The 16529-nt window shown below is 36.9% G+C and overlaps 3 protein-coding genes across 3 annotated transcripts; all 3 read left to right on the top strand.

Annotated features, from left to right (window-relative positions):
• Positions 3984-5920, top strand: LOC18792167. Its single transcript, XM_007226032.2, has 2 exons — positions 3984-4257; positions 5165-5920. The coding sequence occupies exons 1-2, from the start codon at positions 4090-4092 to the stop codon at positions 5702-5704; spliced, it is 708 nt and encodes a 235-aa protein (XP_007226094.1). The 5' UTR covers positions 3984-4089; the 3' UTR covers positions 5705-5920.
• On the top strand, positions 7730-10224 carry LOC18788719 (glycosyltransferase family protein 64 C3). Its single transcript, XM_007222928.2, has 2 exons — positions 7730-7842; positions 8301-10224. Exon 2 carries the CDS (start codon positions 8394-8396, stop codon positions 9450-9452), a length of 1059 nt encoding a protein of 352 aa, XP_007222990.2. The 5' UTR covers positions 7730-7842; positions 8301-8393; the 3' UTR covers positions 9453-10224.
• LOC18792534 (basic leucine zipper 9) lies at positions 13371-16525 on the top strand. The gene is made up of 6 exons (XM_007222147.2): positions 13371-13743; positions 14626-14746; positions 14909-15071; positions 15169-15244; positions 15489-15614; positions 15935-16525. The coding sequence occupies exons 1-6, from the start codon at positions 13453-13455 to the stop codon at positions 16220-16222; spliced, it is 1065 nt and encodes a 354-aa protein (XP_007222209.1). The 5' UTR covers positions 13371-13452; the 3' UTR covers positions 16223-16525.

Here is a 16529-nt window from a genome sequence, read left to right as displayed (position 1 = left end):
ATAAAACACATGTTTTACGATCGACTTTCCTCTCATACGAACTATCGTTTGGATAAAAAATATGTGTGATGACTCATGAGGCTTGACGAGAGGATGAGAGAATGAGTTAAGAATGTAATTAGGTTAAAAGGTCGATCATTTCCGATAAAATGTTGACAGCGTTGTTGGATGTTCAAGTTAGATAAAACCCATGTAAGGTCAAATACATACCCATACAATGCCCAATAATGTACCATAGCCTGTATGTAGCTCTCCAAAGGAATATGGGGTAAGGCTTTTAGCCAGCCAGTTGGCCCAGAAGTCATTGCCCAAATTCAAGAAAATTTCCCTTAATTTTGTAACATTTCAAGATCTGACTTTATTTTAAAATAAGTTTATCACATAGTGTTACTAATTTACTCGTGTTAAAATACTTATATCAATTTGTTAATAATATACTTTGGGAGCTAATTTTTCCACTCTCATTTTCTCAACTTACACTCTTTTTTGCTTTTTAAATACTTTTTAATCAATATTGTTCTTTTTTGTTATTTCTCTTTCCATTTCTACCCTTACCCTATATTAAAGGTTTTGATAACTGAAATTAAGAAAAATCAACATAAAGTAAAGCTAAAACAAAAATAAATTTTGGAAATTGATAGAAATGTAAGTATTTGGACGCCGAATTATTTGTTTTTTTACCAAGTATGTGAGTACCATTTATCTTTGTCGTAGTTAATAGATAATAATTTTTTTGGGCTAACATGTTTACAGGTAGAAGAACTAAAGAATATTACTAACCAAACTGTCATTAGGAGCTTAGATATGCAGAGAATAAGGTATGCATAATAGTCACATATTTTTATTCTTTCATAATATTAGTAAGTTATTGTATATGTTTCTTATAAGGGAATTGTAGGGTAAGAGTAGAATAGGAAAGAGAGTGAACAGAAAAGAACAAAATTAATTAAAAAGTATTAAAAAGTAAAAAGTAGTGTAAGTGGAAAAATCACCTCCCTATACTTAAGGTAATATCAACTATTATATTATAACACTTGAATTGATAACGCCAGGTCACGTTGTAGAATTTCTCCCTAACAAAAGCAATATGATATTCGAAGGTAATAGAATTTGATTCTCTTTACCTGTAGGCCAAGACTGGCAAAAAGCCATTGTGATAAACGTGACTGATCCCTAAGAACATTGGGATGGGTTGGCAGATCATCACAAGGATTGAGGAATATGTTATTTGCGTATATAATTAGCCAATAACTAAGACAACATTAGAGGGTTGGTTCAGAACTTCAGATATAGGATTATTCTGGCCTGGCTTGTTTCACAATCCTTTTTGGAATATCCCCATGAGATAAAAAAATTGGGATAAAATTTATAGAAACTCACCCTACATGAATAAGAATCTCAAGAATCTCCAAGTAGCATATTCTCTTTTGATGGGGGTTGCTTTGTTCCTCATTTGTCAAACTGATGAAACTTTGGAGCTAAAATTCTCATTCCAAGTTAGGTAAAGTTTATATTGGAGCACTAAAGATTAGTGGCCATCTACATGTACATACCAGAAAGATAAATATGAGAAGAAACAAAAGAGCCAAACCATCATGTACAAGCTTCTTTCTTTCTTTCTGTGCAAGGAAGGAGGCTGCTAGGAACTTGTAGGTTTGACATAGGCTGCTAGGAACTTGCAGGTTTGATATTCTTCCATGTTGGGCATCCTGAGAGCACTACTTAGACATAAACAGTGGTCTCTTATGTGGATGACATGACCAATAGATACAAAGTATTGTTGGCCACCCACTTCTTAAGGCACCCCATTTCATATCTCATTGATTGGACATCGCTTTTTTTCTTTCTTTGGTCTTCATTAGAAAATTAATTCCATGATGTAATTTATTTATTTATTTATTATTATTATTTTAAAGCGATTGGGGAAGGAACATTCAATAGGTACTTGGGAATTTCGAACCACTGCTCACATGAGTGAAAGTAAAAGAGGTCAACCAAACTAAGCTGTACCCATTGATAAATGTCTGAAGATTACAGGTGCAGGATAAGGGGGCTTTTTCATTGATGATTGCTGAGGTCTATGCATGCAGCACATGCCTTTTGAATTTCTTTTTATTATCCTAATTAATCATGCTAGTATCCCACTACCAATGTTTGGTCTGTTCATCGTTCAACATTACTGGAAAAGACAAAGACACAGTCACATTTTGACAAAGTGAGACCCCTTATAGACCCTGATGAGAGCTTCATCCATCAATGGAGAGATGACCCATAAACAATTCAATCTTGCCTTTTCCTTTTAGACTAGTATATTGCTATGCTGCATGCATGTCCTAATCATACTTTAGTACTACTCCTTTTCCCAGCATATCCATGTTTTTTTAGTACAAGATTACTATAAGATTAGTATTTGTTAGTGGTCATCACCAAACTTTCCAAGTTTTGTTTTTGGTGGAGAATGAAATGTTTAACACTCAGAATGAAATGTTTAACATGGAGACTAATGTGCTTATATGTTCTTAAACTGTATATATGCATCACACAGTTTGGTAAGAATCGACATAATTAATGATTTAAATTTACAGTATGACAATACAACATTATCCTTAACACGAGTTTGATGGAGTCTCGAACTTAAATCATCTTCTTGTAAAGTGGAGACAAATAATATTAGACTAATAAATAACTTATAATGTCGGATATATAAATGACGTTAGTAAATCCATGTCATAGATCTCGAAGGATCAATTGAGATCAATTTCAGTTGTTATTATCAAATATGATTTGTTGTTGTATTAGCATGATGATTATGATCATGTTTAAGTAGTACATACGTAAGAAATTTGAAAGGGAAACGGCTCTATCAAACTATCTCCATCTCTCTCTATCCCTGAAATTAGTGGGCAGTGCGTGCACAGTCCCTCAAGACTCATGAAGAAGGCGTGCTTCCTCCTCATCTATCATTTCTTCTTTTCTTTTCTTTTTTCTGCGCCTTGTCAGACTCTCACTCTGTTTCATGCAGCACCTCCACTCTTTTGCATTTAGCCCTGCATTTTTGTTTTAAATTCCATAAACACCACTCTAAATTTATGTGGAACAGAAATTCCCAAACCTAAACCCACTTGATATTTGTGGTAACTAAGTTGCCCATATCCTCAAATAATGCGGTTTAATCCCAAATGAAACTTTTATGTCCCCTCGTTGTACTGGTTCGATTTTTATTTAATAAAATTTATCCTCGTATCGAATTTTATTTAATAAAATTTATCCTTGTATCATTCAGATTCTACTAAAAAAAAATCGCAAATGAAAGATAACCCAAATTTTGTCAAACCCTTTTGATTCGTTGCAAATCAGTCTTTGAGCTCATCCTTTGTTGGAGTGCATGCCAAGAATATTTGGTGTTCACATTGTTTTAGCCTTTTTAAGAAATTGTACGCGGCTCATTCCTTCAAAAGGCTAAGCACACACAAAGGGTATTTGAGCCATGTTACTACTACAAATTCATAACCCATTTAGCTTTCCTTCTTTCACACATCTCATTCTGTTTTTTCAAGCACCAATCGGCAACATTGCGTCTAAATACCAATTAGCTAATGTACGTCAAATTCGCGTATCGGGTTCCAACAAAAAATTATGTGGGGAAAGCAAAAAGAAAAATCACTAAAAACACATCAAGGATATAAAGGAGGTTGGCAATGGAAAAACACCACAAAAAAGAGAGAGAGAGAAAAAAAAAAAAAAAAAACTAAAGCTGGGCTCACACACATTATTAGGCTCATGTCTGTAATTTAGCAATAAAGTGGGGGGGTGTGGTGTTTGCTTTTCCCTACTTTGATATTGTTCATTTTATTTATCCTTGTTGCCCATGGATTCTATGAGGTTGGTACTGAATTACGTTTTTAAACAAGTCCACATTCATTTCCCTGTGTAGACTTATTATATATATATATATATATAGCTGCCCGAGCACCCAAGTGGAGAGATCAAGTAACATTATTATAAGAGCAAGAGAAGAGCACCCAAAGCCCTCAACAGAGAGAGAGAGAGAGAGAGAGAGAGAGAGAGAGAGAGAGAGAGAGAAAAGAAATGGAATGGAGGAAATGCTACTTGGATGTAATTCTTGTACCACTAGGGTTTCTGATAACTGCTTCTTATCATGCTTGGTTATGGCATAAGGTTCGAACTGATCCACAGTCTACCATCATCGGCATAAACACAAATGGACGACGATTTTGGGTCTCCGCAATGATGAAGGTACGCAATACTTGCCATCTATTATTACTTTGGTAATACGTTAAAACTATTTGTACCATCTTAACTGACTCACTATATTTCTAACAAAAGAAATCGTCTCATACTCACCTATGTGAAACTCACAAGGTGGTACAAACATAAAAAGCCACAAAGTGTGCATGCATTTGCGTATCGTCTCAGTTTATCAGATCTCTTGTTTATTACATTTCTTATCCCCACATCATATTATACTGTTAGACTGTTAATTTAAAGTATTTTTCTTGTGTCTATTCTTCCATCTTCACAATATAACCATGACAGATTCTTCCATCTTCTCAAAACTTCCCTTTGGGTCTTTTAATCATCCGATCCAACTATACTTTGCCTTAATGCAATCTGATTAATCTAGCATTACAATGATTCAACGTGGCACGTAAGAAACCAAGCATATTTCTCATGACTCGTGCATATACCATTTTCCCTCACAAGGTGGTCAGTGGGAGCTTCTAATCGTTGTTTCATCATCATCTTTTAGCTACAATTAACAAAAACATTTCGAAGTGGTTTCTTGTTCATCACATGGATGATGGGCCACTTTTATTTATTTATTTATTTTCTAAGGGTACTAGGCATATTGGATATATAAGTGAAGATTTATTGCATGCCACCATGCTTATATTCTTACATCCACTTCACTAACCCACTCATCTCCTATTGCATCACACGTCAGCTCCTGCCTCAATAATGATGTATCTACAAGGCATTTCTTGGTACCAAATAGTTTTAAAACCAAGCTATTTTGTCGGCAAAATGTTTATCTCGTCAAACAGTCTAATCTTTTTATGATTGTTAAAATTGTTTTTGTTTTTTTTTTAATATACGCTGTTGAATTGACAATCTAACAACATAATATATGAATATCTATCAGGATAATGAAAAGAAAAATATCTTGGCCGTCCAAACACTTCGGAACACAATCATGGGGTCAACCCTAATGGCCACCACCTCAATCCTTCTCTGCTGTGGCATAGCAGCCGTGATTAGCAGCACATACAGTGTGAAGAAACCGCTCAACGACTCCGTTTACGGGGCTCACGGAGAATTCATGGTGGCTCTAAAATACGTGACCCTACTCACAATCTTTCTCTTCTCATTCATGTGCCACTCACTTTCAATCAGGTTCATAAACCAAGTGAACATCCTAATCAACAGTCCACAAGACCCCATGTCCTTGGTCACCTCAGAGTATGTGTCTGAGCTTTTGGAGAAGGGTTATCTGTTGAACACTGTGGGGAACAGGTTGTTCTACGCAGCTCTGCCTCTTCTGCTTTGGATCTTCGGGCCAGTTTTGGTGTTTTTGTGTTCTGCCACAATGGTGCCTGTGCTTTACAATTTGGACTTTGTGTTTAATTGCACTGAGAAGAGGAAAATGGATACTGGCAGTGAAAATAGGGCCGAGTTTGTATGAATCGGCCACTTATTTTTAGAGCTCCTTGGCCACGTGCTGTGCACGTGGGTGAGGGCTGATCAAAGTGAAGCTGTTGGTGCATGGTTTAATTAGAGGGAAAGAGGAAAGTAAGAGTATTACCGAAGCTGAAGAAATTGTATAAATTAATGCAACCATGTCATCTTTGATCCAATTTATATTAGTATAAATGAATGTCATATTATCGTTGTCTTTTTCTTTCTTAAAGTTTTGGCCAGTATCTAATGATGTCAAAAACAACATCAATTGCTCCTTTAGATAAAGTTATAACTGATAAAGATTAATCAATTGCTCCCTCAAACAAAATTCTAAATTCGAGTCCCGTTTAAATAGTATGATTTGAATTTAGACGTCTCAAATCTAAATCACTCAATCCAAACCGACCCTAAAACTGTTCAACAAATACATCAAATTTCCCTTATGATATTAAGGATATATAGATGACACAGAGAGAGGAGGAGGATCTGAATGGGTTGCATAACCCCACGACATGGGACAAATGTCCGATGTTTCCCATCATCCATATCTTTTATCCTTCTGTCAATTGCCATTGTCATTTCCATTTCAATCACTTCTCAATTCTTGTAGAGACACATGAATAACGCCTAGTAGGCTAGGATGACTTCATGCGTAATCATAAAAAAAACAAAGAATCAAAATAAGATTTTGTGTTTCGTGATCATAAGAGCATTATAGACATAATCCTTCATTTAAGGATTTAATTTGATTTTCTCAAATCTCTCCGAGGCCTTGGTTGTTTTTTTACCAATAAATGTTCTTCTAATTCTAAAAATAAGCCAGTAGAGTGGATCATCATTTAGCTAGTGTTACGTTGTTTTATAAGGGTATTTTTAAATGATTTGATGTGTCTCCGATGTTATTTAAAACGTCTTTCTAGATTTTTATTTTTATTTTTTATACAAGCCTTTGTAAATTGTAATTGGAGTCAGGTACATTCCATTGTTCATTTTTAATTACTCTCTGAAGGTAAAACTGTGAGTTTGCACTGCAGCACCCTTCTTTCTCTGGGAGTGGGTGGCTTCCCCATCTTCCATCTTTCTCTCCTCATCTCCCTTTCTCATTTCCTGGTTTTCTTCCCCTCTCCTCTTCTCACCCCAGATTCGTTTGGATTTTAGGTCCTCTTGCCCATATCTATATGGATCTTGTCTTTTGTTTGTTTGTTTGTTTGTTTTCTGTTGTAGGTCTTTGGTGACTTTTGTTGTTCTTGGATGTGTCTTGTTATTGCTGGGATGGCTGCAATGTGGTTGTCGACCTAGCTTTTTTCTTTGATTTTTATTGTGTTTTTTAAGCAAGTACTGCAATCCACCGCAGACGCCATAATTTTGTTGCAGCTTTTGGTCAACTCACATGGATTTTGCTCCAGTTCAGTGTTTGGAGTTGGAAAAGTGATTGTTGTTAGTTTGTGTGGGATTGGGTTTTGCCTGTGCAAAATAAGAGGTTAGCCATGTTGGTGCTACGAGTCTCTTTGGTTTGCTGAAGAGGATATGGTGTGGTGTCCTTGTTTATGTGTTTATTTTAGTCTAATAATTCTCAAAAACTCAATAGGAGTTTGCTGATATTTGTATTTAGTGTTCGACTTTTGGATGCAGATTTGCTGTTACTGTCGTTGCACAGTGGATCTGTGTTGTATGTCTAAGTACAGGTGCTTTTGTTTCCCAGATTGGAGGTTTTAGGTTTTTCTGGCGTGCATAATTCTCTCCAGATCAAACCAATTTATTTTTGTGTTTGGTCATTGGAGATGTTATACTCATATTTGGCATTGCGTCTACTCTATACTTTTTTTCTGTGTTATCAATAAAATTACTATTGCTTTTAATAATAAAAATAATCATCATTAAATTCTCTTGGCTCCGGCTAGGTTTTTCCAAAATAAAATTTAAAAAATTAAATTATAAAAAAATAAAAAATAAAAAAAAAACTACGTACCCAAAACGACGTCATCTAGAAAATATATATTTTTGGGTTGGTATAGTAATAAAAAAGTTTTAAGTGTTCCAAAAAACAAAGAAAGTTAATTTCAAATCTGACGGAAAACCGATGGCCAGATCACAGGTGCCTTGTTCGCACGCCCAAAACCCAGTCCTCTGGGTCGATTTCAGGTACTTCAGTCGACAATCTCATGTTTTGATTTCTCTTCGATTTTTTGTCTTTTAACTCTCTCTGATTTTGTATAAACCTCTGTTATTTGCTGCTCTTCTTCTTCTTCTTCTTCCTCTTCCTCTGCTTCAATTTTGGCTTTCATTGGATTTTGGCCTGCGTTGGTTACTTTAGCTTTTCATGTCTGTGTATGAATGTTCTTAGCTAGCTTAAACTAGTTCTATTTTTTAACTATATATATATGCATAAAGATGAAAATTTGAGTCCCAGCAAAGCAAACGGCAGTAGCAAAACACATTGAATTGCACTTTCTCCTTTGAAAACATTCGAATATCAGTCTGTTGATTGTTTTTGTTGTCAATATGAAGTTCATGGCCACAATGCTAGATTGAATAGCACCAAATAGCTTTGAGCATCTTGGTACTGTGAGATAATCTTGATTTGGGTCTTTTCACAACAGGTAGATATCTGAGGGGCAAGTGGTGAGGTTTGTCAATAACAAAATGTTGTTCTGAAATGTAAAGGGTAGGCTCTGGTTGATGCATATATTCTTATGAGTCAGAAAACAAAAGGGTACCTAGAGATGTATTCACTGCCAACAAATTTTGTAATTCTCATGTTCTTATTCTTCTTCTACTTTGGGGATGTTCTTGTGCTATCTCTCCGTACGCTTTCCATGGATCCTTGCAACCCCACAGCCCAACAGGAACCACAAACTCTCATCTCGGACCAACTAACAGTCCTAATCAATGGTTACTCCGAGTCTCGCATCCCTCTCCTCCAATCCATCATTGCCTCATATGCAGCCTCATCTTTGGTCTCCTCCATTCTTGTACTCTGGGGAAACCCTTCCACCCCATCCCAAACCTTGGCACAACTGGCCCACAATCTCACACAATCCTCATTTGGGTTCAATGGCATTTCTGTAATCCGCCAAACATCAGACAGCCTCAATAATCGGTTCCTCCCCAGACCCTCAATTAAGACCCGAGCAGTCTTGATCTGTGATGATGATGTTGAAGTTGACCCTAAATCCTTCGAATTTGCTTTTAAAATGTGGGGATCAAACCCAGACCGTCTGGTTGGGTTCTTTGTCAGGTCACATGACATAGATTTATCAAAGAAAGAGTGGATTTACACCATTCATCCAGACAAGTACTCAATCATGCTCACAAAGTTTATGCTTTTGAAAAGCGAGTATTTGTTTCGGTACAGCTGTGCAGGAGGACCGGTCATGGCACACATGAGGAGGATCGTGGATAAGATGAATAATTGCGAGGACATATTGATGAATTTTGTGGTGGCGGATGAGGTTAATTCAGGGCCTATATTGGTGGGGGCTGAGAGGGTTAGGGATTGGGGGGATGCACGCAATGATCATGATGATGATGATGGTAATGGACGGCACAGATTGATTGGGGAGGTGGCACAGGTGGGTTTGAGTAGTAGGAAAGGAAAGCATAGGAAGAGGAGAGGGGAGTGTATAGGCGAGTTTCATAGGGTGTTGGGGAGAATGCCTTTGAGGTTTAGTTATGGGAAAGTAGTCAACTCTGTTGGTGAACAAGGGCTGTGTCAAAAAGGGGGGAAATTGGTGTTTTGTGATCAGTCATAGTTGTTTTATTTTTCTTCTTTTTTCTGGGAGAGCAGAAATATTGAAATCTTAGAAGGATTAAAATCTCATAAGTTGTATGATGGATTGCCCTTGTTCTCCATTCCATCAAAGGAGCAAAGGGTGGTTGTTGTTATTGAGTTCATATTTTTGTACTTTCAATACCAAATAATTCTGAACACAGTTGCTAGTATGTTTTTACTCTAAAGCGACTTGAGGAAAGGCTTGAGGCTCTTTGGATGGAAAACAAGGAGTATGCAGATGCTTTGAATAAGGTCCCATGGATTTGCTGTGCAAAATCATGTGAACGGTGCTGATGAAGTCTCCAAAGCAGGCCTGCAATATGTGGGGACAGAGTTGGATGCCATGAAATTCGTTGCAGATGCTCACGGAAAGCAATCCTTGAAGTTGCAGATATTCCTCAGCTGATTGAACAGCCTAGCCTACCGATCATGTTGTTGAGAATTGTCTCGTCATATTCCATGATCGAAGAAAGACGGATGGTCCACCCTGCAACTTTAGAAACCATTTCCGACATTGGCAAAGCCGCGGGCAGTCTCTGTATTAGTTCTGTCAAGATAATGGCATGAGATTTCCCATTTTTTGTTTGTGGGAAGCTGCTTCTTGTTACTGGATTCATTTGTTCCACGGTTTCTGTAGACTTTGTAGTTGAGATAGATCAACAAAGAAAATGCATATAGGCTCTGAGGCTTTGTGACTGTTGTTGTTGTTATTTGACCCAATTGAATGGCGTGGGCTGCTTCTAGATTTACTATATGATTGCCCCTTTAACATCTATAGTTATCTTACATTAAGAAACCTCATAATTCACATAAAATAAAGTTTTACCTCAACCCTCGAAAGCTTTAATTTCATTTCTCTTGGACCAACACTGGGATTGGCTATGAATAAGTAAATGCAATCAGCAAATCTCATGAATCCAGGAATGCTTGGCCTTGACCCCATGAGCCAAAAGTGCTTTTCTTCAACAAAATTCGGTTCCTACCTTTGTTGAAAAGGTGACAAATAATATTTTTAAATTGGAAAACTTAGAAATTGCCAAATACACTTAGGTGTCATGCTAGAGGTCCTTTCACACCCTTTTTCCATATCAGAAAATTGGCTCTCACATCACACGTTCTTTGAAACAATTGGGTTCCATAGATTTTGGGCTAATTGCACATTTTGGAAGAAACTGATCATCAATTTAAAATCGACAAACTACAAGAATTAAAAGTGACATTTTGCCTTTCCTTGTGCCACTCATATTCTTCATCTATTTTATTTATAGAGGTAATGGGGTCTCTTGAATTGCCCGTTCTGCCTCTAGTATTAGTACAATTCAAACATTTGGTTGGGCCACTGCCTAGAGGGCCTCCCTTGGAACACCCCTTGAGACATGCTTGAACATTTGAAACCCTCCATGTGTAAAGTAGGAGTGTGAAAATCGTAAAATGCACAACTTCTAAATGTAGAGGTTCGGAATCCCTTCTTCTTACAAACAGTTAGACACCGTACAGGTGAAGAATCACTTTGCTAGCTAAGCAGAATTTCTGCCGACCTTGTTGAGTAAAATGAGATAATATCTGGGAACTGTATATAATTGTAGGGCCATTACCACTAATGAAATAAGTAGAAAACAATAAACCCATAAATGGAACTGACACAAACACTGAAGTGACCCAAAGGTAAACTGGAAAAAGAAGGGCAAGATAAGAATTAGGAGGGCTCTACCAGTCCAAAGCAAACGAAGACCGTAGACATAATTTAGGACACCTCACAAGAAAGCCTTGTCCTACAAGTGATGCAATAATACCACAAATAGAATTTAGTGAGAGAAAATAAGTCTATTTTTGGTACACATAATTAGATAATTAAGTCCATTTCATCATCATGAAATTTTAAAAATAAAAATACAAGTGATAGTTTAAATTATAAGGGGTTCACTGGTCTACAAATCAAAGTTTTTTTTTATTGAGTTAGACCCCGTTGACCATCGCCATGAAACTTAATAATACCACAAATGAAATTTAGAGATGGAAAATCAGTCCATTTTTGGTACACATAATTAGAGAATTAAGTCTTTTTTTTTCTTCTTTTTTTTTTATGAGAAGAATTAAGTCTATTTCATCATCATGAAACTTGTGATTTCATTTGGCCACTTGGCCATTTTAATATTTGCAAGAAATTAGACCACTTTTGATGGTGGTGGTTCTGACGTGGGGGCTTTTCTGATAATTCACCTTAAAAAGTTAGGTATTACCTGGTCTTAATTAAGAGCAAATAAAGTCATGGAAAAAAAAAAAGCAAAGCTCATTACTTTAAGCACAAAGAAAGTGAAGGAGGAAACCTCCTTTTTAGCAAGGCATACAAAGCATCTATCAGCATCTTTGTTTTTTTAGGTCGGTGCTTGTCCAAATCAAGCTTCCCCTCATTGCTTTGCCCCCCACTTAAAATAATCCTTAGAGATCCACTCTATTTACCTAAATACACCACAAAAGCCTTTATGCTTGCCTTCACGGCATTATTTTATTCATAACTTTGCATCTAGGGCACACTTAAGATGGAAGATTACATAAGGTGGTTTTTGACTGCATTTCATTGGTGCCCACCATGGTTTCAAGCTTATCCAAATTCATTAAGGAACTAGAGTCTTTCCTTGATCAAATTCTCTAATTCAATCTTTATCCAAGAAATTATAACTATATATTTCCATATTGGATCCAATACCAACGGCATAAAGCAAAGCGCACAAGTTTTTTTTTGTGTCTTATCCTCTTTTAACACCTAGTAAATATAAATTTATTATAAACAATTCATAGTCATCCGTGAACATGAACGTCAAAGTTATCTGTAAGCGTGAAAGATTAATGTCTTATTTGTACCCGAACCCATGCTTGATTAAGGAGGATGAAGAAAATACTAGCCTAGCATTAGCAATTGAGAGAAATTTGAAATTGCTATAGCTCTTCATACTATTAAATTCATTGAAACTATGTCCAATTCCTATGGACAATGACGTGTCAAGTAATAACAACCAAATCGAGAAAGGGCATATCATTATAATAATTCATTAGGTGACTTCGCATGATAGTAAGTCTAACCTATTTAAATATGTGGACCCAAAAATAATCTTTCAACTAATTTCATCATTGGTCCTGTCCAAATTAAAAAAATTTGGTATTGGTCTTGGAAAATTTTGTCTAACTTTCCTAGTGAATTACAACTAGGACAGTTCTCGTTCCAAATTCAATTTTTTTTTTCCTCCTAACCCTCTTTCTATAATGTAATGCTTTCATAAAGTTTGGATGTTACGTGATCGTATTCTTAATTGAAAATCATATAATTAAACATAATTTCATGTACATAACAACTTTAAATTATGTGAATAAAATATTGTCGATTAGCTTTTATTTGCGTATATTTTTCTTCTTAATATTGAAAGAAATTTCAATTTCGAATACACCGGCTCCATCCATCCATTAGTAATCAAAAGAAAAAAGGTAAAATATTACTAGGCAATTACCTATTCAATGTCTCCTTTAACTCTGAGTCACAAGTTTTCTTGTAGACTGAGGACCTAAAAACACATAGCAGATTCAGGTGAGCCCACTCTAAATCAACTTGTTTCGTGTCAGCATCCTGATTCTTTCTAGATTCTAGGAATCAACGGTTCAGATCTTCAAAAATTATAAAATATAAATTGCATTACTTGCACACGAAGAACCCGCTTTGCTTAATTACCATACCACCCACGATCCCCCAAGTCGAAAACACACAACAAAAGAACAAATCACCCCCGCCATTTCGGCCAACGAACGAGTGTATTTTGGTAATCTAAAACACACCAAACTTTTAACTTCATGTGCCGCCCACTTTTTCTTTACGTACTTTGCCTCATGGCCCTTTCCTATTTATACCTCCCTCCGTCTGTCCTATTTCCCTCCCCCTTCCCTCTTTCTCTCTCTGCTAATCTCACCGGAGGTAGCACAGACAGTTCCCAATGGAGCAGAAACACGTGGCGATGTGCTCCGCGGCGCACTCGCAACTGACGTCGTCGTCGCTCTTCGCGTGCTCCGAATTGAAGCAGAGCACCTCGGAGTTTTCTCTGAGCGAGGCTCTGGAGTTTCTGGATAGGTCCATGATCGGTCAGGAGGCCGCCGATACGCAGAGCTACAAAGATGAAAAATTAGGAGAATTTCGGGCTTACGTGAGGGACCGGAATTTCGCCGATACGGAGGTTCTATTTGGCGACGTTTGGGCCGGTGACCTCAGCTTCGATTTCAAAAGCCGGGTTAGTCACACTCATATACTCTCTCATTTGTTTTTGGAAACCGGGTAGAGTTGTCTGTCACGTCAACGTCATGACGTGGCATTTAATATTTTGGGCCCTAAAACGTCGTCGTTGTGGTGTTGAGAATGAATATTGAATGATAGTGTTATATTTATTTACCAAAAAAAGGTCGTGAGATATTAATTAGATAATTAATGAAAAACATTTTAGGTAGCTGGTTACATCATGCATGATGAGAGGATGGAGAGGCTCATGTCAATTAACATATAGAATTCCAACATCCAATAACAAATATTTATATATAATTAAGAATTTAGTTATGGGACCATGGAAACTTAAAATATGTTTTTGATTATTAAATTGTTAATCCCATGTCAAATGAAAGCAACCCAATTACCCGTTACATCTTAGTTGTTAGCGCTTAAACTTAGTGATAATTTTTTTTTTTTTTCAAAGTCAGAAGATAATTCAGTTTGAATTTTTTGTCTCTCGTAAATTTGAAAGGAAAAAAAAAAACTCGTCCATGGTTTTTTTAAACCATTAATTTGAGCCCAATTGAGTTAGGTTGTGGCCAGTAGCCACTGGCACACATGTTTATAAAAATAAGGTGGATGTTGATACCTTGAGTAAGCACAACCAATTGGGCATCCACATTATTTAGTTTCAATTTTTTGCCTTGTTATTTTATTCCCTTTGTGTTTTATATTATTGATTTGTTTTCCATAAATAAGTCAGTGTCTCAGTGGTACAGTGGGTGGCTTTTGAGACTCTACCAAAAGTTCTTAGCAGCCATTACACGACAAGGACAAAATGAAGTGTCAAATTTTGATTTCTAGCTAAGCACATGAATTCACAGTATATAGATATATTCCATAAATGCAGGACATAATGAATGGTTTTTCGAGCAGCGGTGAACTGACTGAAACCCTTCTCTGCACTCAAAATCTCACTCCAAAGAACTCCAGCATCTCAGCAACCATGGATTCTCAGTCCTCAATATGCGGTATGCTTTATGAAACATCAAATATATATATATATATATATATGCACCTTTACACTTTGCTTGTGTGTGTGTTCATGTGCTTTTATGTTTATCACTTTGGACTTGTTCTTGAGCAATTCCTGGCTTGGTTTCTGATTTAGTTTTTTAATATGTGGTTTTCAGTTGGCAGTCCAACGTCGGCTGCTAAACCGATTGCCAGAGATAACCAAGCAAGAGGAGCCGAGAGTGGTTCCTCTGGAGACCAGTCGGATGAGGATGATTTTGAGATAGAAGCTGGTCCATGTGGAGATAGCACAGACCCCCTTGATATAAAACGAATTAGAAGGTATTTCAAGTTGTCTTTCTCTTGTTTTTGGTCTTTTAAATGTTGAGATACTAGATGGATTTGATCTGAACTGCATTACCTTGTCACTACCCTGCAGGATGGTCTCGAATAGGGAGTCTGCGAGGCGATCAAGAAGAAGAAAGCAAGCACAGTTGGCAGATCTCGAGTTCCAGGTAGGAAATGTTCTTGTAATAACTTAGTGTTTGAAAGACTACTCTGTTTTATTAAGGATTATGCATGTATGCCATATTAGTCAGAGATAAATTGAGCATCATCATAAATCTGATTTCGAATGCGATATTACTATCTTCTTCCCACAGAAGCTTTCGTTTTCTTTTTCTTTTTCTTTTTCCTGTTAAGTTTGTGATTGAGTAATTTGAAGTCTGATGGAGAAATTGAATTCATGGTTTCTTTCAGGTTGAACAACTGAGAGGAGAAAATTCAACCTTATATAGGCAGCTTACGGATGCTTCTCAACAGTTCCGTGATGCTGATACGAATAATAGAGTGCTGAAATCAGATGTGGAAGCTTTGAGAGCGAAGGTATAGGATAACATCAGAGAGTCTGTTTAAGCACAGAACTATCAAACACTTGGGAAAAGCAATCGAGACTTCGAAAAAGAGAAGAGAAATTTTTAAAACCAAATATGTAGGCTCAAAGAGGTTGGGAAGGCTTTAAAACAGAGCCTCTGGCCCTTTGCTGTCCTTTGTTCTTGCAAGTGAAGTAGTAGATTTATAACCAAACAAATAACGAACAACTTTAACATCATGTTAGAACATAAACAACGTTGCTATATAACCACGACACAGTTCTAAAATGTTTTAAGGAATATTATCACTAAAGAAGAATCATTTCATTTTAGGTGAAGCTAGCTGAGGACATGGTTGCTCGGGGCTCTATAACCACTAGTTTGAATCAAATTCGTCAAGGCCATCTAGGCACGCCACAACAGTTCAATCCCCATAACCTGCGCGGGGTAGCACAAGTCTCGCCAACCGTCACCATCCACGGAGATGACGCTCGATACGCTGGAATGGCAGTCTCCGGGCAGAATGGAGGCCTTGGACTTGGAAATGCTGGTATGGCTAATAGCAATCTGAGCAACAGAATCATGAGCAATACCGTAAGCTGCGTGTCGGATATATGGTGAAGAACTCCTGAAAAGGATTGAAATGCCTCCTTGTCAATTATGTATGCTGTAGCCTGTAGGCAGATTTGTATGCAGTTTTTAGAAGTGTGCCCTTTTTTCTTCTTGTTTTTCTTTTATGGTTTCCTTCCTAGCCTGTATGTCTCCTGTAAAATTTAGTAATTTAGTGAAGCAAAAAGGTTGCTTTCTAAATTTAATTTGCACTTCCTACACTCTCCAAGTCAAACATAGCTTTCTTCTTCTTCCTTTTTGTTTCCTCTGTGTAATAATTGAGCTTGCAAAGAAGGAAGAATATCATGCTGCCTACTGT

This window comes from Prunus persica, chromosome G1 (genome assembly GCF_000346465.2).
Source record: "Prunus persica cultivar Lovell chromosome G1, Prunus_persica_NCBIv2, whole genome shotgun sequence".
Taxonomy (NCBI): Eukaryota; Viridiplantae; Streptophyta; class Magnoliopsida; order Rosales; family Rosaceae; genus Prunus; species Prunus persica.
This window is presented reverse-complemented; position numbering and strand designations above follow the sequence as displayed.

Bases quoted from the DNA above. Each gene is read 5' to 3' on its own strand.
- LOC18792167 (XM_007226032.2), top strand. From the start codon at position 4,090: ATGGAATGGAGGAAATGCTACTTGGATGTAATTCTTGTACCACTAGGG. The intron at 4,258-5,164 runs GTACGCAATACT...AATATCTATCAG, and splicing joins GGGTCTCCGCAATGATGAAG to GATAATGAAAAGAAAAATAT.
- LOC18788719 (XM_007222928.2), top strand. From the start codon at position 8,394: ATGAGTCAGAAAACAAAAGGGTACCTAGAGATGTATTCACTGCCAACA.
- LOC18792534 (XM_007222147.2), top strand. From the start codon at position 13,453: ATGGAGCAGAAACACGTGGCGATGTGCTCCGCGGCGCACTCGCAACTG. The intron at 13,744-14,625 runs GTTAGTCACACT...CCATAAATGCAG, and splicing joins GCTTCGATTTCAAAAGCCGG to GACATAATGAATGGTTTTTC. The intron at 15,245-15,488 runs GTAGGAAATGTT...GGTTTCTTTCAG, and splicing joins TGGCAGATCTCGAGTTCCAG to GTTGAACAACTGAGAGGAGA.